Source organism: Eptesicus fuscus, chromosome 11, assembly GCF_027574615.1.
Source record: "Eptesicus fuscus isolate TK198812 chromosome 11, DD_ASM_mEF_20220401, whole genome shotgun sequence".
NCBI lineage: Eukaryota > Metazoa > Chordata > Mammalia > Chiroptera > Vespertilionidae > Eptesicus > Eptesicus fuscus.
The window spans coordinates 41,088,986-41,111,500 of NC_072483.1; the positions used below are offsets into that span (position 1 = coordinate 41,088,986).

The following is a 22,515-nucleotide window of genomic DNA, read 5'->3' on the forward strand; positions in this document are numbered from 1 at the left end:
TATCTACAAAAATAAAGACTTGATGACCAGAATCAAGCAGTTTTCATAAAGGAAAGCACAAAATAAGTAGCAGAACTAGACCAAAGTTTATTTAGAGTGCTTGACTCTTTCAAGTTTGTCAGAACATACCACACACACACACACACACACACACACACACACACACGCACACACAACCTTAAGAGAAAGCCAATACATTAAACTACTCAGAATGAAGCTGGGCTGACTGAATCTGGGGGTAGTGTGGAAGTCTCAATGCTCCACCCCTTAAGCCCCATCCTGTTTATTGGCACCTAGTAGTTTAAGGAGCTCAAGTTTCAAAACTATTGGAATAATTGCATTAAGACATTCTTTTATTTAATAAAGGAGTTTTTCTCTGAAATAAGATTAGAGTATTTCTCTCTTACATTATTTAAAAAAATTATTGCTGTCAGGATGAACACTAATCTAGCCATACAATATGTGATCATCATTCTTTTCTTATCCATTGGATAGGCCACAGATGATAACTGTGTGGAAATTAAACCGGAACTAAAATAATCTTTATCTCTGTTGTGTGTTTTTTTAGTAACTAATAAAAAGGAGAGAATGGCTTGAAGGTTCAGGATGGAACAAAACTGCCTCCCAGGTGAGGTTCCTTCAACTTCACTCTGCATTGATGTTTTCTCCTCTCCACCTTTGTGATTCTAAAGGAGGAGTTTGGCTTCAAATTTGTAGGCAAATTTGAGGGAAAATGTGTAAGAAACATATTTAGAATCTTAATATGACTAATTAGAAGTCAAAGTTGAGGGGTTATGGGTATTTATTATATAAACTAGAGTCTCAGTGCATGAAAATTTGAGTACTTGCGGGGGGGGGGGGGGTCCCTCAGCCCAGCCTGTGTCCTCTGGCAGTCTGGAACCCCCCTGAGGGAAGCCCACCTGCCGGCTTAAGTCTACCCCCTGGGGGATCAGGCCTAAGCTGTCAGTCAGACATCCCTCCGGCAGCCTGGGAGCTCTCAGGGGATGTCTACCTGCCAGCTTAGGCCCACGCTCCGGGGACCGGGCCTAAGCAGTCAGACATCCCTCTGGCAGCCCGGGAGCCCGTGGGAAATGTCTGACTGATGGGGAGAGTGGGCCTAAGCCACAGTTGGACATCCTTAGTGCTGCCTAGGAGGTGGGAGAGGCTCCTGCCACCACCACTGCACTCGTAGCTGTCAGCCTGGTTTGTGGTGGAGCGGGGCTCACCCTGAGGGAGTGCACTGACCACCAGGGGGCAGCTCTTGTGTTGGGTGTCTGCCCCCTGGTGGTCAGTGCATGTCATAGCGATGAGCTGTCTTGGTCATTCTGCTGTTAGGGTCAATTTGCATATTACCCTTTTATTATATAGGATAGTATTAAATGATTCTAAAATGTAAAAATATGATAATCATCTCTCTCTGTTTTAAAATCCAGGAGGCAAATGCTTTAGCTTTTCAAGTAATAGGTTGTCTAGAGTAGGCAGCGGTATTTATTCCTTGGAAAATACTTTATTTTTAACTTTATACAAGAAATCTTATGTTTGCATTTTTCCATTTACTAGAATTATAAGCACCCCTTTCATTAGGACTTATTCATTCATTTCTATGGAAGGAAATGTAGGAAAGAGGAAAGAGAAGTCTTTCCTCACTGGAAACACTAAGTGGGTGGTAGGATCTAACAATGGTAGAAAATAAATGAGAGGCAGTAGAGTAGGCAGTTTTGGAAGTAATTCAGGTGCCTGCAGGTAGGAAAATTTAGGGGCCTGAAATCACACTATTTTCTGATCCCAACCCATGAATAATGGATATAGCTATGGGCATAATTTACAAATGACAGCATATCACCTTAAACAGGATTGTACAGCTCAACTGACTGCTGCCAGTCAACCAAAAAACAGCACTAGAATGTATCTCTCTATTACGTTCTTTTTTTCCCTTTTGATTTCAATCAATTTCACCCAGTGTTGTCACCATGACCTGAAAATTAAGACTGTGTTCCTAATAATGGTTTGGGGATTTGTCAGCTTGATACTTCACTTCAAAGGTGAGAAAGATCAACAGGCACCAGGAATAGAGCTGCTGTAGACCATTTTCCATATTTTCTGCCACCTCAGAAAAGGAAAACTGAGAGACCAACAGGAAATAGAGGAGACAAGAGTATAAAAAACAGCATGTCTTTGTAACCTGGTTCGCCTCACACTGCATGCCACCTCATCTGTCCCCACCATTGGTGGTACCTCCTTGTACCACTCATCTCAGGACATTGAGACCAGAGCAGAAAAAGAGTTCTCTACTCTCAACTCTTTAACCACTAAAATACAACAGAAAGGCAGCTTTAGCTATGGTATTCTCAGAAGAGAGATTTAGACACCTTTTAATTCTCCTCTCCATGACCCTGCATCCCACATTTTTTTCTTTCTAAGTGATTCTAAAGGAGTAGGCTCCACAATACAAGGTGTGTTTGTGACAGATATATTTGAAACATAAAAGGAGATATAGATGGCATTTAAAAGAGAAAAAAAGGAAATGTAGATGGTATTTTCTTCACCTTCTCTGAGCCAGTTCTATATTGGGTACAGTTAGAAAATAAACCCTAGTAGACTTCATTAAAACAATAAGGAAAAGTGTACTTCCCATTGAGGGGAAGCAGAATATGTGACTCCAAAATATATCACTTTGGCATGTGGATTATTTGGAGCTGAAGACCATCAAGATCTAACAGACTCAGGAAAGACTCTTTACCTTCCCCTTAAATGCCTAAAACAATTTAGATAGAGAACCCGTGCCAGGAGACAGCTAATACCAAAGATGACTTTTCATCAGAATGGCTTATCTGCATAGCAAGGCAAACATTTGCTTACCATTTACTCCGCACATTCCTTTGAACTGTCTTTTTTCTGATTTCAAGTACAGACACCTACCCCTTCTCCTTAATTCAGGATGACACACAAGCCTCAACTTCCTGACTATCTTTGGGTCTCATGATTTGGGGCTCCTATACACAAAATTTGTTTTTTGCCTGTTATTCTGTCTTATGTCATTTTAATTATTAGACCATCCAAAGAACCTAACAGAGAAGAAAGTTAAAGTTTTCAGCTCCTATACTATTAAGTACCACCCCCTTCTCACCAATCATACCTCACGCCTATCCCAACTTCCTTTCTTTAAAAAGTTTTAAAATTTCTCACACATCCATATTTGAATTGAATATTCAGTACTCACAGTCACCTGTGAAAAAACATTATTACCTAAAGAATATTATCTAAATAATCTCCCCTCAAATATGAATTGCTCAGGATAAGAATGGGTACAAAATATAAACACATAATTAAGAACAGTTTTTGTCATAAAATATGCTTGAGAAATAATGGGTAAAGCTGTTTCGTAGATGTGTTTAGTTTAGTACTTCTCGGAACTTTTAAGGTGCTAATTCACCATGTTAATTTCTGGGGAGAGTGGGTATTATTTGACAAAGAAAACTTTTCTTCTAGGAAACACTAATGAGAAGCCGATTCTAGAGCACTCCAGCCTACGCACTGTCTTCAATGGAGCTTGTGTCTCTGAGGAAAATTGCTTCTTGAATTCAATATGGCAGTAGCTCCCTGATGAAGGTGAGCCTGTTATCCAGTATGATTTGCATAAACAATAATTACGTCTTTTTAAAAAAACAAAAATATTATAATTAAAACATCATAAGAATATATAACTGGACCAATGAACTCATTAAGAAATCTATAGAAAACAATACAACGTACAATACCAACTGAAGAAATGTGAAACCTCAGTCTCTACTGGGTTCTCTTTTCAGCTTCTTTAACTGCAGAATAAAAGGATTGGGCAACATCCATGTTTCTCAAATTTGCCTGATGTTAATAATGTGGAAACAAAGGTTGCAAATGCAATGGGGATTGTTAAAAATTTAAAATTCTCAGGCTCCATTGAAATGTATTTGAGTTTCCAGGGAATGGAGGGAGGGAGGAAGGAAGAGAGAAGAAGAAAGAGAGAGGATGATATCTAAAGTTTCTTTGAAATTTTGAAATTCTATAAAGATTAACTGCTTTTAAATGAACTTTTAAAAAGCAATTGGGTTTTATAGTTTTAATATCTAATTACATATCTCTCATTATAAATAATATCCCATGATTGAATTCAACTCAAGGAATAGTTCAGTCACTTAACATTACAAGATCTTGTGCCACTTGGGTGTGTGAAAATGACATGTGCGCTCTGAATTTCCATATCTGATACAAAGATCTTTTACCTAATTTTCATCCTGTCAATCATGGAAAATTTATTGCTACTGCCCACTTTCATTAGGCGACCCACATTGAACTACATTTGTCCCAACCCCTATGCCATGAGGGCAAATGAGCAAAGGAACTCTCCCGCCAGTGCGTTCTTTCTGGTCCTGAGTCTGACTTTTACTCAAGGCTCATACTAATGGGGGGATCAAAACTGAATCATCTTGGTAACACATATCTGCAATCTTTCTGTATGGCCAGTGCCATAGCAACCAGACAATTGTAATGTATGCTAAGCTAAATTATTTTTATCTATCTCTTCTGACCCCTCATATTTTACTTCAAGCATCTATTTTCAACTTGTTTCTTTGGCTGACAGAACTTTTAAAGGAGGCAATATTTTCCCTCCCTTCACTTAAAAATGTGTGATGAATGTACAAAACTAAACAGGTGCTTTATAAAAGCAATTATATATACATGCTTCCCCTACAAGCTGTGGCTCTTAGTCAGTGGCTTTCAGGGATTCACACAGATACTTTCTTTCATCACCTAGAGTATGGGTAAGTATTACTTGTAATCTAATTAAGGTGTTTTAAATTGAATGAAATTTTATTTTAATTTAGAATATATGTCAACAAGTAATAGTCAGTCTTGATATGCATATAATATTTAGTAAAATAGTTAGAAAATAACTCCTTTCTTTTTTAAATTACTTTCCTATTCAAAATAATGAACATCCTTATTTTATATTTAATATGTATATAGCATACATCATTCTTGAATTAAACAATTGCTACTTAAATGTCTATAGTTACTTACTATATACTAGAGGCCCAGGGCACGAGATCCCCAGGGGATCGGGCCTAAGCCTGCAGGCAGACATACCTCTCACAGTCCAGGACTCTTGCAGTCTGGGACCCCTGGCTCCTTACCGCCCCCTGCAGCGGAGGCAGAGAGGCTCCTGCCACTGCTGCTGCACTTGCCAGCTATGAGCCCAGCTTCTGGCTGAGCGGTGCTCCTCCTGTGGGAGCACACTGACCACCACGGGGAAGCTCCTGAATGGAGCGTCTTCCCCCTGGTGGTCAGTGAGCATCATAGCTACCCATCGTTTTGCCATTTGGTCGATTTGCATATTAGGCTTTTATTGTATAGGATTCCTTATTATTGAAAGATTATAGGATATATTTATTTGCCCAGAGAAAAAGAATCTCGAAGATCAAAGATTCGTATTCAATCAAAGGCCCTTGAAGGCAAAAACCTTAACTTAAACATTTTTGTATCACCATTGGATATAACACGGGGGTTCTACAGAAAGTAACTTCACAGGGTGATCTGATCATAAATTCCTAACTGGACAGGCATGGTGGGTAGTCATGCCCCAGGCATATAAGTTCTTTAGTAAGCTCTGTTTGTTGTTTCTGTGCATCTAGGTTAGCACACCTTTGTAATGCCCCTTTCCGACTCACCGAGAGAACACATATTCTTAACTATCCTGTAATTCCATCCTCAAGTTGCTTCCTCTCCCCTCCATGTAATTTTCCTTACAGTCCCTCCTTAATTTAAAATGTATAAAAGAAACTGCAAAACTGTTACTCTCTGGAGCATTTGAGATCTTGCTTCCCAGCATATGTTGTGTCAGTTTGGCTCAACTAAACTGTTATAAAAATTCTCTACAGGTTTGGATGTTTCTTACATTGACAACACTTGGACTTATATTTAGTAAGTACTCATGTAGACAAAAAAGGGGCCACAAACTAAACCTGACAAGCTCAGGGGAAGCCTGCATGGCTGGCCTTACAAGCTTACCTAACTAACCACATAGGATGGTCTGAAATTAAAACTTCCTAACTAAAGGAGATTGATGGTGGGTAGTCATGTCCTAGGCTAGTATCTTTCCTAACAAAGGTCAGTCTTTACCTTAACTGAGCCTGTCTATTGTGCTTTTTGCATCTAAGATAACATACCTTTGGAATGTCAGGTAATTTCCTTTTCCCGGACCTATTAGGGCACAATCTCCCACCAGAGCAGGAGACCACACCTTGTTTTTGTTATCCTAGTAATTGTTAATTGTTAACTATCCTGTATCCACCTATGTAAAAGAAGTATGTGTCTATTCCTTTTACTTTTTATCCAATCCCAGAGATTTTTCCACTTTGCTTCCTCCCACCTCCCTAATCTATCACCAGTGGATTTCAGGTAACTTCTTACACTCCCCACCCTCCCTCCTTTGATTCTGATGTATAAAATAAGGTGCAAAACTGCCATTCTCTGGAAAATTTTCTCAATCTCTTGAGATTTTGGTTGCCAGAAATTGTGGTCAGTTTAACTCACAAAAATTCTCTACAGGTTTAAATGTTTCTTACCTTGACACTCACACATATTGAATTGGTAATTATTTCTCTGAATGTGCTTCATTTGAACTTGCATCTTCCATTTATATTGTTTTCCATTTCACTTTGTATGAATGGACATAGACCAAATTCAGAATATGGGGAAAACATTGGATAGGGATTTCTGTTTCGCTAAACCAATTTTATGGTATTCTGTAAATAGCAGTAAGACAATGAATATAAAACTGATGCCATATTAAATTAAAAGTGTTTAGAGGCACTTTTGAACTTGTTTTGCATTTCAAATTTAATTTGGAATTTTGTAATTATTGCTATTTTTGGAAGTTCAAAATGATCTTATAGTTTATTGAAGTTTACTTGATATCTAATTTAGGCAACAAATGAAGTTTATTTAAATCATACTGGAGAAGTATTGTGAATTTTGTTATTTTGTAATTTCAAGAGTGAGAATCGATGAGATTTTATAAAAATTAACCATTGAAAAATAGAGACTTTTTAATTAGGTGTAATTTTAAATTCATGACTGATAATGTGATTCATTTTAAGGAATATATATTAGGTCTAAGTCTCTTGTTTCCAAAACAGAATCAGGACACTTAAATCTTTGAAATTTCCTAAGTGGTGAGAGAGATTAAGGTGTCTTTTGTTATGTTAATGAGGCGACTTTTGAAAAACCCCTAAATCATAAAAGGATTGGGGCCAGTCAGCGGAGGAACCAACTCAGATATTAGAGGGTTGCAATTTTCAGTTCCACCCTTTTACCTACAGGGTGGGGATAGGGGTTGGAGGTTAAACCCATCAAAATGGACAATGAGTTACTCAACATGCCTATGTAAGGAAGCCTCCATAAGAAAAAACAAAAAAAGGACTGCATTGGTAGAACTCCCAGAACACTTCCACATGCTATCATTCCAGGCCCGAACATGGAGACAGAAGCTCCTGTTCAGGACCTCCTGCAAGGTATCTCTTCATCTGGCTGTTGATTCCTATCCTTTGTAATAAATTGGCAATCTAGTTAGTAAACAGGCTTCCTGAGTTCTGCGAGTTGTTCTAGCAAATTAATTGAACCCAAGGATGGGGTCATGGCAACCTCCAACTTATAGCCACTGGGCCAGAAGCACAGGTGACCACCTGGACTTGCAATGGGTGTCTGAAGTGGGGGGGCAGTCTTGTGGGACTGAACCCTTAACCTGTGGCATCTGATGCTAGAACCAGGTAGAAAGTGTCAGAATTGAGTTGTAGAACATCCAGTTGGTGTCAGAATCTGAATAGGAGTCAGAGTTACAATGATATTATTGTTGAAAAATATTGCTCTATATAAAACCACTTTTAATTTGCAGTTGTATCTGGAAGACATTTGTTTTTCCATATATTTTTTTAAATTGATGTTCAGAAGAGAGGAACAGAGAGGCAGAGAGAGAGAACTATCCATGTGAGAGAGAGAGAGAAATGAATTGGTTGCCTCCCTCATACACCCTGACTGGGGCCAGAGATCAAACCTGCAGCCCATGTACGTGCCCTTGACCGGGAATCAAACCCTCGAGCCTTTGGTGCACAGGCAGACACTCTCACCACTGAGCAACAGTGGCCAGAACGGGAAGGTATTTTTATTAGTATCATTGAAGACAGTTTATGATGAAGTTTACCCAATTTGAAACTACAGAAAGCATTAAGAAATGTTGTATTATTATGCCTGAGGTAGTGAGGCAGATCAGTAATCCCTGGCAAGTGGAATGAAGAAACTGAGACAAATGGTTGAACAAATGGCTGAACAGCTAAGCAATTAACAGTCTGCTGATAAATCACAAGACTCTGTTCTCCCTAACCAAAGACACCTAAGAGCAAGTCATCTAAATCTATCCTCCTTAACCAAAGATATCTAACAGCGGGTGGTTTAAATTGCCTTAATCAGGGAGATAGATTAAAAATACAATTAGAGCCAGACTAATCCAAGATAGAGGTGCAACTAACCAAAGAATGACTCCTGATCCCACTATATAGTCATTTTGATACAGAGGCATACTAAACGACACACCTGGAGATCTAATGAATATTCTGTTGAAATCCTACCCTGGGACCTCCCCTAAAATTTCCACCTATAGAAAGTCGATAAAACTCTCAGGACGAAGGATGCCATTACATGCTCTTCTTTGACCACACCTGTGCCCCCTTTCCTGAGGCATGTAATTTGCTTCTAGCCTACGCTCTAAGGGTCCAACAAGACTTGCACCCAGGGGAGCAGTGGGCAGCAGCAGCTCATCCTGGATTACCCCCTAATTCTGTCTCTGGGGCTCTTCCTTTGCCTCACTGTTTTAATAAACTTACTCTCACTTTCACCTGCATGAGTTAAGAAACTGGACATGCAACGGTCCCAGACCATGCTGGGGCAGGGCTAGCCACTGTTGCAGAAGTGGTCTGATAACAATAATTAATACCTTTTTAAAACTTTATTGGGGTATAATTGCTATACAAAAATTGCAAACATTTATAATTTTAAACATTAGATAACATAATGAAATCAATGCTGTCTCTCTATTATAAATCCATCTCTATTTCTGACGAAATACTGAATTATAAACATTGTTCTGCAGTTCTGTCAAAATTAATATAAATTGAGAGCCATTGAATTACATGAGCATATTACAATGGACAAAGATCAGTGGGAAGTAAGAAACCATAATCTTTAAACTCATCTTTATGCCAGTAGTCAGTATAATTTTGCCTTTCTTGCTACTGAGTCACATGTCACCAACAAAAAACAAAAGCTCTTCATCCTAATCTAAAATCAGCAAAAGGAAAATGAGATATAGCCTTAAATAAGAGCTAATGCGGAAATGAATCTCCTCTTTTAAGGATGGCTTTATTTAGCTTTTTGGCAAGTTGGAGGAGATTCTCTTCCTATTTATCTGTAGACTCACTTTTCTAATTAGTTACTACAAACTTTCAGATTATGACATTTTACCATGCTGGCAAATGTTACAGGTATACCCAAATGCCATGCTAATTTCTGAATATATTTAGTGGAAAAATAGGAAAACAACTGAATCATGGAGAGGGTGTCCTTTAGAGATTAAGAACTTCATGTTTGAAGTCAGATAACCTATTTGAAGGCTACTCTATCATTAACTAGGTAACCTGAATAAGTTGCTTCCTCTCTCTAAGCAAGATTCCCCTTCTACAAAATGGAGATGATAATAATAGTACCAACTCATAGGAACGTTGTATGGATTAAAATTGATAATCTATCAAACCACTTAGCATAGAGCCTGGCACATAGTAAATGCTCTATCAATGTCAGCTATTATTAAATCTATCATAATTCTATTTTTATGAGAATAATATACTTAAATGATTCCCAAATAATGGAAATCTATTTTGGCTTTAAAGTTCTTTATAGATTTTAAGATTTTATGGCTTTTTATACATTCAGAAAATTCTTTCTTATGACCTAAGTCTCTTTGTGATTACTCTCAAAACTAATTTTCTTGAGTACTCTTCTTTATGATGTTATAGGAAAATTATACTTGTGGTAAATCTCATTCCTATCATCTCTTCTCCAGATTAAAATCTTCTGTTCATTTAGGTTCCTTCATATATTATTTTCTAATGATCCTGATATGGGTTTCTTTTAAATTTACCAGGCATTTCTCTTTAAGTAATAAATGATAGAACTATTTGGTCATAATTTGACTAGTACAGAGCCTTAAAAAACACCTCAAACTACATTTAGTTTTATAATATGACTTGTAGCATTTTTTATATTAGCTCTTATAAATGCTATTATTATGTGCTAGAGGCCTGTTGCACAAAGATTCATGCAATAGGCCTTCCTTCCCCTGCCTGCCAGCACTGATTTTCCTCTGGCATCCGGGACCCAGGCCTTTCACTCTGGCCACCACCTTCAGTCTTCACTCTAGCCGAAGCACCGCTCCTGTAGCTCCCTCCGCCCCCCGTCCTCCCCTTCATAGCAGGCGTCCCTCCCCACCCTGCCTCTCTGTACCTGCATGCATGCAGCCCAGAGGCCTCGAGCAGCTGGGGGTGGGGCTGGGGCTGCCACCATCTTTGTTGGTTAATTTGCATACTCACTCCTGATTGGCTGGTGGGTGTTGCAAAGTGAGGGTCAATTTGCATATTTCTCTTTTATTAGTGTAGATTTTGTTGTATGGTGTTTCTCCAAGTCCTTTATAACCCCTTGATTATTTGTACTAGTTTTTATACTTCTGTGTCTATAGTGCCTCTTCAGCACATAATGTATATTCAATGCGTGTGTTTGTGTGTGAAAGAGAGAGAGAGAGATGCTGTTAGTCTGAATTCCTATCTTCATCTCTGCAATGGGCCATTGCTATTTGTTCTTCTTTTTAGGGGATCTCCTCCCCCAGTGAATTTTTCTGGTGTGGTTGTCAGTCAAGGCACCATGAGGATCAGCACAGAACTCAAGTTGGCCAATCAGGTGCTACATTCTCAGGAATGATAAGGACACTAGAGGAGAGATGGCTCACTTAACAGATCACCATCTATGAGTATTAAGTGAGACAGGAGAGTCTGAGGGCCTTGCTTCCACCAGAGAGCTAGTGAAGTCAACACAGAAAAAAGCATGGCTGATGGGGACCATGGGTGGGAGGTTAGGGGTGAGAATATCATCAGCTGTTTAAACAAAGACTACAGCCATGCCCCAAAGCAGATATGGCCCTGAATTTAGATTATATGATCCAATAAACTATAGCTCCTCCATTTATTTTTTGCTTAAGGTGGTTTCAGTTGGGCTCTATACTGGCATTGTGTTACAGCATTGACTAATAGAGTGTATGTGAGTGGCCAATAAAGTCTTGGAATCCAGAGCCATCATCTTATAAACCCTCTTTTTTTTAAAAAAAAATGTTTTTATTGATTTCAGAGAGTAAGAGAGAGATGTTGAGAGAGAATCATTGACCAGCTGCCTTCTGCATGCCCCACACCAGGGATTGTGCTTGCAACTCAGGCATGTGCCCCTGACCAGAATTGAACTGTGACCTCCTGGTTCATAGGTTGACGCTCAACCACTGAGCCATGCCAGACTCATACATATCCAAGGAGATTGACCTAATCATAAAATTAGCATAACATTTGAACTGGAACTAGAACTAGCCTCAGGAATAATGAAATAATACAAGAGTCAAAGTTTGGTTTACTTTATTTAAAAGGAGGCAGATATAACCAAGAATTTGATTGTCAATTATGAATCACAATTCCATAGTAAAAGCAAAACTTTGTTTTCTCTTCAACTTTTCTTTCAATTCATTGTTTTCTCTTCATCACTTCTAAGAAGTTGTAGAAACTGGCCAACCAAGGCCTTGCCTCCCTGCAGTAGACCTTACTACACATCAGTCTGTACCAGTTGGATTACAGTAAAGATTAAAAAAAATCCACACCTTTTGAGAGTTATTTTCTATTTTTTCTAATGAACAGAGAAAGTCAGCTGGACTATGGCAGAAAGAGCTGATGTGTTCCTTAAGTTTGTCCTGTAAGAGCAGCCAATGAAATGGGTCTCTAAAATAACACAAAGAATAAAAAATCTTGTCTAAGGGGAGAATTTAGAAGGCAGATACTTGCTTTAGGGATTTTTGACTTATAGATTTATTCTTCTTAATTCTCTCCAGTACCTTTAGTGGTCCATTTCTGAATCTTTTAAGATTCTTCTTAATGTTGTGTATTGTGCTATGCACTAGTGATACAAATACTTCATGCTTCACTCGTTCATTTGTATCCACAGTTTCCCAAGGGTGCCCACTCCATATTCTAATTCCTAATCTTGAGAACTTCTCAAGTTTCAAAACTCATCTAAGAATTTATATTCCCCCAGCACTACCCCAAACTCTCAACACAGGTAATGTTTCCTCTCCTCTCCTCGCAACTTCTGCACTCTGAGCATACCTGTAGTGTAATACTTCATGATGCATTGTAATGCCTATGCACTGTACTCATACATCTCCCTCACTTCTCAAAGACAGAAAATTTGCCTTTTAACATGAATTCTCAGAATCTAGCACTGTGAACATTAGTTGTCAATACATGCTTGTTAAGTGAATAAGTAAATAGATGGATGCATGAATGTATGGATGAATGAATGAATGAATGAATGAGAACCTGATCTCTACTCTGAAGAAGCCCACTCTAGCTAAGGAGGCAAACAACTAATTGGCTAATTAGCAATTAGCCAATGTATACTAGAGATGGGACACAAAGGGGTAGAGAGCATAACATAAGCAGAGATCAATGTTCCTTTCACTTATGCCTTTAAAAAAAAATGTCTGCACTATTGTTTGTGCTCAGTGGAGCATTTAAAACTCACTGTTGGCCCTAGCTGGTTTGGCTCAGTGGATAGAGCGTCGGCCTGCAAACTGAAGGGTCCTGGGTTTGATTCCAGTCAAGGGCACATGCCTGGGTTGCGGGCTTGATCCCCAATAGGGGGCGTGCAGGAGGCAGCTGATCAATGATTCTCTTTCATCATTGATGTTTCTCTCCCTCTCCCTTCCTCTCTGAAATAAATAAAAATATATTAAAAACAAACAAACAAAGAACCTCACTATTGGATGATCTGTGAACCAAACCCTGATAACTTTTGAAGAAATAATTACCATAAATGCACTAAGGGAATAAAACAAATAAGAACATTAGATAAAGAAAATACTGCTAGCTGCCCATAGCAAATACATTGTGAATATCTAGGCAAGGAGAATTTCCACACAGGCCTAACAAAGGGAATAATAAAGCCTTGGGTTATTACAAGTTATTTTTAGCGACTAGGAGATAATGGTGTTGTGAATATGGGAATTCCAGAGAGAGCCGTGATCAGGAACCTTCACAAACACTAAATGAGAAAATAGTGATAGGATCACCCTGCTTCCAAGTGCTTAAAGGACATTTCCAGAGGCTATGTCTGCAGGAGGAATTTCTCAGTAGTTGATGTCTATCTTGTTTGGTATGACTGTGGACAGTTGGAAGCTTTGTTACTAAGAGCTAAAGGGGGCACTAAGAAAAAGATTAAGAGTGCTCCTACTGATCATTTTTTCTAGTTTCTTGTCTCATCCTTTTTCCAGTCAGTCCCTCATTATTTCCGGCCAGAACATAGCCAGCCACTTAAGTATTCTATCTGTCTCCAGAATCACCTTCCTATCACTGTATCTTTCACAATGTTAAAAAAAAAAAAGGATATCCTTTATAGAACAAAATCCAATTCCAATCTTTTAATGCCTTAAAAGGTTTTTTGCCTGCATCATACTTATCCAATCTGGACACTTTGGAGGTTGTGGAGAGGGGCACGCCACGATTTGGGTGAAGTAAGAGAAGCTGTAGGAAACCTGTGGGGTCTTTTTGTGGACCTCTGATTCCTTCAGTGATAAGTCATTTAAAACATGTTTTTAAAATGTTAAAACAAATATTGTAGTGTTATGAAGTTAAGTAAAAAGTCACATGGATTTAAGGAGAAAGTATGAGACCTTAAAAGAATGCTTGTGCCGAAACCGGTTTGGCTCAGTGGATAGAGCGTCGGCCTGCGGACTCAAGGGTCCCAGGTTCGATTCCGGTCAAGGGCATGTACCTTGGTTGCGGGCACATCCCCAGTGGGGGGTATGCAAGAGGCAGCTGATCGATGTTTCTCTCTCATCGATGTTTCTAACTCTCTATCCCTCTCTCTTCCTCTCTGTAAAAAATCAATAAAATATATTAAAAAACATAAAATAAAAGAATGCTTGTGGTGGAAGCTATTGTATTTTACTCAGACCCCCAAGGCACTTACGTGAAAAAGGTGGTCAAGAACCATTTAGAGGGGAAAGTTTCAGCAGCTCCCTGACCTGCGTGTGACAAGCCCCTGCCCAGACTAGTCTCTCCCTGGTCTAGGAAACCACTTGTTCTCATAGACACACGGACTTTTGTGCCTCTAGAACTTTGTTCTTGCTGTCTTCCTGTGATTATCACCCCTTCCCTTATTCACTTGGCCAACATCCTTTTCCTAACTTCCTTCCTCCCTCCCTTCCTCCCTTCCTTCCTTCCTTCCTTCCTTCCTTCCTTCCTTCCTTCCTTCCTTCCTTCCTTCCTTCCTTCCTTTCCTCTTTCCTTCCTTAAATATTTCATGAACCCCTTTCTGCCAGGTGTCCTACTAGGCCCTGGCAATGTAGGGATAAAAGAATCCTGCAGAGATGGTGGGTGGGCAGGGGTAAGTTATTAGAAAACAGAATAATGTCTGAAATTAATTGTTATGTACTTAGCACGATAGTGAACATTTTCTACACATTGTTCTATTTAATTCTTATATCTGAGAAATAAGGTTTGCCAACACTAAAACTTGCCTCAATGTCACACAATAAATGATACATGTCTCCCTGGCACACGATGAATGACTTAGCCAGAATTAAAACACAAGTGTATGTGACTCCCAGTTATGCTCTTAGGTGTCACTTACTTTCCAGATTGATAAGCAACTTCCCAGATCTAGTTTAAATGTCCCATCCTATCTCTTTTTTCCCCCTCTGAAAATTCTCCTTTTAAAGTATAATTACATTTCCCCTAACTTGTATTCCTGTATTCTTTATTAACATGATTTCTTTATGGCTATTTGTATAAATGTCTTCTCTCTCATCAGGCTTAGAAAGACCCCAGAGCAGGTAGCTGGAACCTCTGATCCACCCAGGCATCACCCTCCTCTGGCACCGTGGACCTGGTGAGCTGGCAGAATAGGGTGGGCCCTGTGGTAAACCAAGAGCTTGAAAGCTTTGCAAAGGTCACCTTTGGCTGCCCACCGGCCTCAAAGTGTGCTTTGTTTGGCCTAAAAGTGTTTTGCATTAATTAGTTTGCCAACTTTTAGAAATTAAGAGTTTAATTGTAAATTCTGGGATTCCAGCTTCTTTTTAAAATTGGAGGATTTGAAACCATCAGTCAAGCACTCCTGCATAACCACATCTTTAGAGGGCCCTGCACTATACAATTCCCTATGGTCTCCTCTCCTGCTCTGCTGCCCTCACCACTACTCAGGTATGCTACTGCCAGCACCCTGACCCTAATATTTGCCACCAGTCTCCTGTGCAATTTCTAAAATCTCTTAATTTCTATATATCCATATGATGGTTACTGCCTACAAATCATGGATTTTTTAAGGTAAAATTTGAAGCGTCATAGACATGCTAATACAGTAGACTTTTCCTTTACCATTGTTAATCTCGTTTTACTAAGTTAAGGAGAACAAAATGCCAAGAGTAGAGAGCCTGATTATTACATACTAGAGGCCCGATGCATGAAATTCATGCAAGGGGCTTGGCCCTTGAAGCTGCAGCAGCTTGCCTTGGCCCTCACAGCCCCAGCTTCATCTGGAAGGTCGTCCAGAAGGATGTCTGGAAGGTCGTTCAGCCGTCTGGCCTAATTAGCAATTATGCTTTTATTGTTATAGAAATATCGAAGTATATATCAGAGTATGGCATGTACTATTTTCCATCTCCAATAGAGACTGCTCAGGTTTATTTTCAATGGACTCGCAGTCGTTACATAGCTATCAGCTCACACAAAAAGGTTATTTACAAATTACTAGAGTGTTGTTTGCAGTGATTATAATTACAGAATAACTTTATTAATTCAAAATCTTCAATGCTTGGTATAGAGATTTGGGTCAAGTTTACCTTTATATTGTGACAGTTTATGAAAAAATTTGCTAAGCAAATTTACTAATTAATTTTTAAGGAAAAAAAAAACTGTTTACTTGACACAAGTTTTAGAGTCATGAATTCCCAACAATTTAAGTGCATTGTAAGCAAAAGCTAGGTACTGCGTAGGCTGGTCTTTCAGTATAATAAGTACAAATAATTTTCCCCTATTCTTAAAACATAACTCCTGCTAGACGGTACTTTTTTCCCCCCTAGTTCAACATGCAATATTTATTTGAAAATAATAAAATATTGTTCCTGGGAAACACATTGGTTTACTCTGACTTTCCATCATCACAGTCAGCTCTTTTTCCCAAGTCAACTGACTTATCTGACTCTACTTAGGAGAGTAAGTGAAAAAAAAGGAGGCCACAGTTAAGAGTAAATACCGATTAGTCACCTAAAGCTTCAATAGACACATCCATTATAATAAAATACCATGCTTTAATAATGCAAGAGATGGCAGCAAAACAATAAATGTCCAAACATGATGAATAGCAGGTTAACCACCTCTACAATAAAGGGAACAATGATGCCAAGTTAGCCTATTTTTGCTCAGTCTTGTAATAAACAAAATCACAATTTATAGATAAATTGGAGTGCAAATAAATGGCTTACCTCTCTTGGTAGTCATTCATGAAAAAAAAAAAAAAAAGAATGTATTTTATGGTGCAGAAAAGAACCTTTAAAAGAGTTGAAATTGATAGTAAAATCATGTCCTACCTGGGTAACTTTCTCTGTCACATTGTGTGTTCGATCTTTAACCTTGGGTGCAATAATAGTTTTATCTGAAGAAGGAGGGGATGTACTCTTTTTTTCAGTTTTGACATCTGAAAAATTCAGAGTGAGCTGTGGAATCTTGTTAATGGTGCTGTATTTGTTGAGGTTTGAATCCGATGTGGATCCCAGGAGGCTTGACTTGATATGATTAAAAGGCCCTAAAAAAATTGGAAAGTATTTGTAAAAGCAATATCAGAAGAAATAGAAGAAGAAAAAATAGTCCTGAATGACCTGCTGGTGACCCATGATTAATGTGACCCTGATCCAGGTGTGACTAAGTTTAGCTAGGTGACACCCAAACATAGGGTTTAGGGTCACTGTCTGCCACATGGAGTAGCACATGAGTATCCTAGGGTAAGATGGGGTCTAGGTGTGCACCCAGAGAGCAGAGGGAGGCTTTAGCTATTATTCAGCTTCGTTCATTAAAGGCTGAAATAAAAGAAGAGAGGGAAAAACAACAACAATATTCCATTCTCTATCATTGGCCAAATTCTATCTTCAAAGTTTCTTAAGAATTTCCTTTTATAATCCAGGGATTATTCGAGGAAGGATTTGCCTCTGGTTAAAATCATGTTGGCCATGAAATTTCTGAATGGGCAGTCTACCTTGCTCCAATTTATATTATTCTCCTCTCCATCCTATGTTTTTTGCAGAGCTTCCAGAACAGTTAAGCCCAGATGGAGGAATTTCAGATAAGACTAAGAAGGGCAAATGTCTTTCCTTTTCCTTTTTTTCTCTCTTTCTTTTGTTATTATTATTTTTCATTCTTGAAAACTCCAGGATCCTGTGTGGGATTTTAAAATATTTTCCTGCTTTTTCTTTTTTCTTTTTGTTTAGAATTGACTGACCACTTATTGAGGTGACAAAAAAAAAAAAAAAAAAAAGAGAAAAAGAAAAGACATAAAATTCATACCAGAAGAATGCTTTGGCAAACAATTTATAATTAAAGGGCCCATAGCTAGGCAAAAGGATATACCTGAAGTTGGTAGTACCTTGTTATTTCTTTCTCTCTCTCTTTTTTTTTTAAAAAAACCATGCTATACATTTGATCCCAAGAACTTATTCATTTTATAGCTGGGGATTTGTACCCTTTGATCAACTCTCATGATATCTCAAATTTCCTTTCCCACAAAGATTATTTGGCAAGGTGCCAGGACTCCTGACCCATTGTTAAGGTTAAGTACCCTGTCCAGCAACATCTTCTTTTGAGATGCGCCTATTGTCCTTTGCTTATGAAGATTCAGGAAATGCTCCAGGGGTTCTTGTACAATGGGTAATGCTAGGTAGCTCTTAGAAATTGGCATCAGGAAGAATTGTAGAAAAATCCAGAGCCCACGAGTATTATACAGACATTAACTTTTTGCTTCAGAGAATGCTTAAAACAAAAATTGCATGAATGAACTTGCTAGTTAACACATTTTGCCTTATTTTTTTCCTATTCAGAATGAAACTAACACAGTTTAGGGATCAAAATGTACTTAGTGTACCAAATGAGGTATAATCAGTTGAAAATTTTATAGTTTGTGTATTTTGGACCACAACAACCAATCAAATCAGATACAATATAATGCTAAAAAAATACTCATCACTTAGTTTCCCTTGAAGAAAAATCACATTTTGTTTGTTTATAAGAGTTATATTTGATTATTATAAACATTTGAAGTTATTTAAAGAGAATTTTTATCAGGGTTGCAAATACTGTATTTCTTGAGATGCATTTCTGTTCATTTCCTGAATTTTCTTTCTGTGATGATGACCAAATCCACCTAGGTGAAAAATGTCATTGAGTTCTCTGCATATTTATTGCCCAGCAAATTTCACTTTCTTTTCTATTTATATGACAAGGAAAGAAGTAAGAGCCAAAAGTGGTACGAAATTGGTCTAGCCTTCAGGTAGGACTGGGACAGAACCCTGGGTCTGTGTGGAACTCTCCACTACATGCACTCATTTATTTTATTATTTTTAAAACTATATTTTTATTGATTTCAGAGAGGAAGGGAGAGAGAGATAAAAAAAAAAATCAATGATGAGAAGAATCACCGATCAGCTGCCTCTTGCATGATTGCTCCTGGGGAATGAGCCAGCAACCCAGGCATGTGCCCTGACTGGGAATTGAACCCGTGACCTCCTGGTTCATAGGTCAATGTTCAACCACTGAGCCACACTGGCTGGGCCATGCACTCATTGGGACCTAGGCTTAATGGTATTTCTTTTTTTTTTTTTTTTTTGGTATCATTCTATGCCTACATCCCAAGTCTAGGTCTTAATATTAGAGTTTGTAAAACGTTCTAGGAACTCAGATATTTTGGTATTGTCCATTGCTCAGCTCTAATGTCATATTTTCACTCCTTAGGTAACTTTACTGTACGCTGGATACTGACAAGAGATTGCAGAAGGTTGAAGTATAAAGTTAAATTGTGTTTAAAACACTTTTGCCCAATTTTCAATTCCCTTCTCTATCATCCTTCTATATGTTGGGTTTCTACAGCAGGTTATCTACAAAGTTGTTTATAAAACTGGATAAAAATGTGGATCATCTATGATGTTACAGCAGAAAGACTGTTAAATATACTTTGATTGTCCTGTGACCCATTCCACTGGAAAAACTCCACTGACTTGGTTACACGGATAAGCAAGTGGTCTCTACTATGAGAGTAATTCACTCTAAGGGCTGCGATTTTCAATGGGGTACCGTGAGGCACAATGGTGTGCCACAAGAATTTTTAAAACAAGCAATACTTGATTATTTAGTCAGGGGCATTGACCTTTTTTCCCTTAAATTGTCAAATAAAAAAAAATGACAACAGCCAACACAACAACAGTCATACAGTGTGAATGAATCAAAACCATACCTATTTTTTTGTCACATCGGCAAGAAATATATTTTGTTGTGTCACAGTGTTTTAGTAATTGCCTTGTGTGCCATGAGATTAAACAGCTTGAAAATCACTGCTCTAAGGGCATCTGTGAGGCATTTTTATTTGTCACAATGATGGCAGGTGTCTATTCTGTCACCTTAAAAAATTGTCCCATAAGTCTCAATGGGCATTCGTGTAGGTGAAAAGCCTGTTTATGATGATCTGAACCTTGAACCTGTTTCACATATAGAGTAAAATGTCCTTTTAACAGGCTTTTCACATATATGGAATTTTCCAGAGCTATAACTACCATGTAAAGGTAAGGTTTTTATATTGTTTTATGCAGAATTTTACCAGAAGTTATTCACCATTTTGGAAAATCATATCACTTAGAGCTACACTATTTATGGCTTTTGAGTTGCCAAAACAAATTGCAGACTTCAAGTTAGAGTCTATGTGTGTAGTTGCCACATGTAAATATATGTAAGCAAAGAGATTTGAATCTTGTTTTAACAGTAATTTAAAACTGTTAAATTAGTTAAAATTTGGAGCCAGATATTATATAATTTCCAGAGATTATAGGAGTCACACTAAAAACCATGAATAAAATGTTATTTTAAAATATTTCATACTTTTGTCCTACTATATATGTAAAATTATGTGATACAATGAAATTAAATCAATGTGGTAAAAGCTAAACATTTGAAATGATTTGTCCTAGGTTTGCCTGTTGGTTTCCAATATCTCCCTAATAACTCCCTAGAGATCTGCCATAATTTCTCCAGAATGACTTGATTTCCATTTCTTCTTCCAATCCATCTTCTAGTTTCCATTGCTTCTGGAAGCATATGGTCTGTAAGGCATTTTTTAAGTGTTGGAGAATATATGTCCTGACATTTAGTGAGATTTCTTTCTTCTGTGCAATTCATTACTATAGCATGTTATCACAGAGGGAATTATTTTAACATTACACTTAAAAGTAAGGGCTAGCTCATTTGTGAGAATATTATACTTCCTCATTTTTCTCCCCACTTCATCTTGATATAGTACTTATAATTCAATTTTTGTTTCCTGCTTTTAATTTTTTAAGTATTTTCCACTTTATTTTATTATTTTTTTTCATCACCATTTATCCCCCTATACCCTCTTCCACCTCCACCTACCCTCCTACCCCCTCTAGTTACCACACTGATGTGCCTGTCCATGAATTTTATTTTTAAAATTCATATATATAAATCCAATATGTTACTATTTATTCCAATAGTGAATTTTATTTTGTTATACACCCATACTTCTGCTCTATTATTTTGTTCAGTACTTCTATGGGCAGTGTTCTCATGTCTTTAATGCACTTACAGACAATTTTTTCTTATGTCTAATTATTGTATTATGTCTTCTAGTGTAGTTACCATTGAACATTAATATATTGAGATAAATATAATTACATTATAAACTGTTTTCATTTATCTTTGTTTTATATTGCAGTTAAGGAATTATGTTGTTCTTTTAGAAATAAGTTAAATTATTTCTGATTGTAGTTTCAGGATAGTAAAATGCATATTAAAATATTGGTTGCAATAAGAGGACAGGGCTAAGATTTGACCTCAGAATATTACAAATTCATTGTAGTGTGTATTTTAGCTTCTTTTATTTATTGTTGGAAAACCTTTATAAACTGTTACTCTACTCTGTTTCTTGTTTTTTAAGCTCTTAGTGTTAGAGATTTAATCTAGGTGACCATTTAATCTATCCATTTAAATAATTCAGCAAAACTGAAAATATTTCTTAAAATAATTCATGCATGCTCCTTAGATTAAGACTTTTACAACCCATTTTATCCTATATAACAAAGATTATTATGTTCTTTGCCACTAATTTTGAAGCATATGTTTATATGCAGAAGTCTGTTAGAGTGTGCAATATGATCAGTGTTGTTTCTAAAATCTATTGATGTTCTAATAAAAAAGTTTCCAACACTTTAATTAAGATAGGTATTAGCAATATCTTTATTTTACCAACTGTAAAACAAAGCAGACAGAATATGCGGCCAAAAGGGAATAAGAATCAAGGATAGAAATCAGAATACAGGGGTTCCTACCTCCTAGTCTATATTCAGAGAGGCCTTGGCTGAGGATTTAAAGGTGAAAGGCAGCCTCCCTGAGAGTGGTCATGAACAGATGGGGTTTAGGAGTCTAATGAAAGAAAGGAGGGTAACCTGAAAAACAAAGTGAAATCAATTTAAAGAAAACAAATGGGCAGAAATAAAGGGAAATAATGGATTTCGTAGAAAGGAAGGTAAAACTCAAAAATATATTGAAAGACTCGATGTTTTTTAGAGAACCATTTGCAAAATGGATGCCCTGATGGAGACGGAAGCGAGGTGACTAAGAAGACTAAACTAGCAGCTATATAAAGCTCTAATGTATCTCAAGTGTCTGATTAAATATAAAGTAGGCCAGGTTCTAGCTACAAAGAAATACTCTGCATTTAGAGATCAAACTAGAGGCTAAAGCAACAACTAGGAAGAATTTTAAATTTATCATGAGTGACAAGATACTAAAGGAGAATATATTCTCTTTTAGATAGTGCTGGACATATAGCTAAGGACATCTAATATAT

At 37.6% G+C, this 22,515-nt stretch overlaps 1 protein-coding gene across 2 annotated transcripts in view; it reads right to left on the reverse strand.

Annotated features, from left to right (window-relative positions):
• The window catches only part of KCNH7 (potassium voltage-gated channel subfamily H member 7), a 417,895-nt gene that overhangs the window by 95,751 nt on the left and 299,629 nt on the right, over window positions 1-22,515 (reverse strand). For both annotated transcript variants that reach the window (XM_054723107.1, XM_054723108.1), the window contains one exon: window positions 16,982-17,196. In XM_054723107.1, the coding sequence (XP_054579082.1) occupies window positions 16,982-17,196 (215 nt within the window). The remainder of the gene's footprint in view (window positions 1-16,981; window positions 17,197-22,515) is intronic.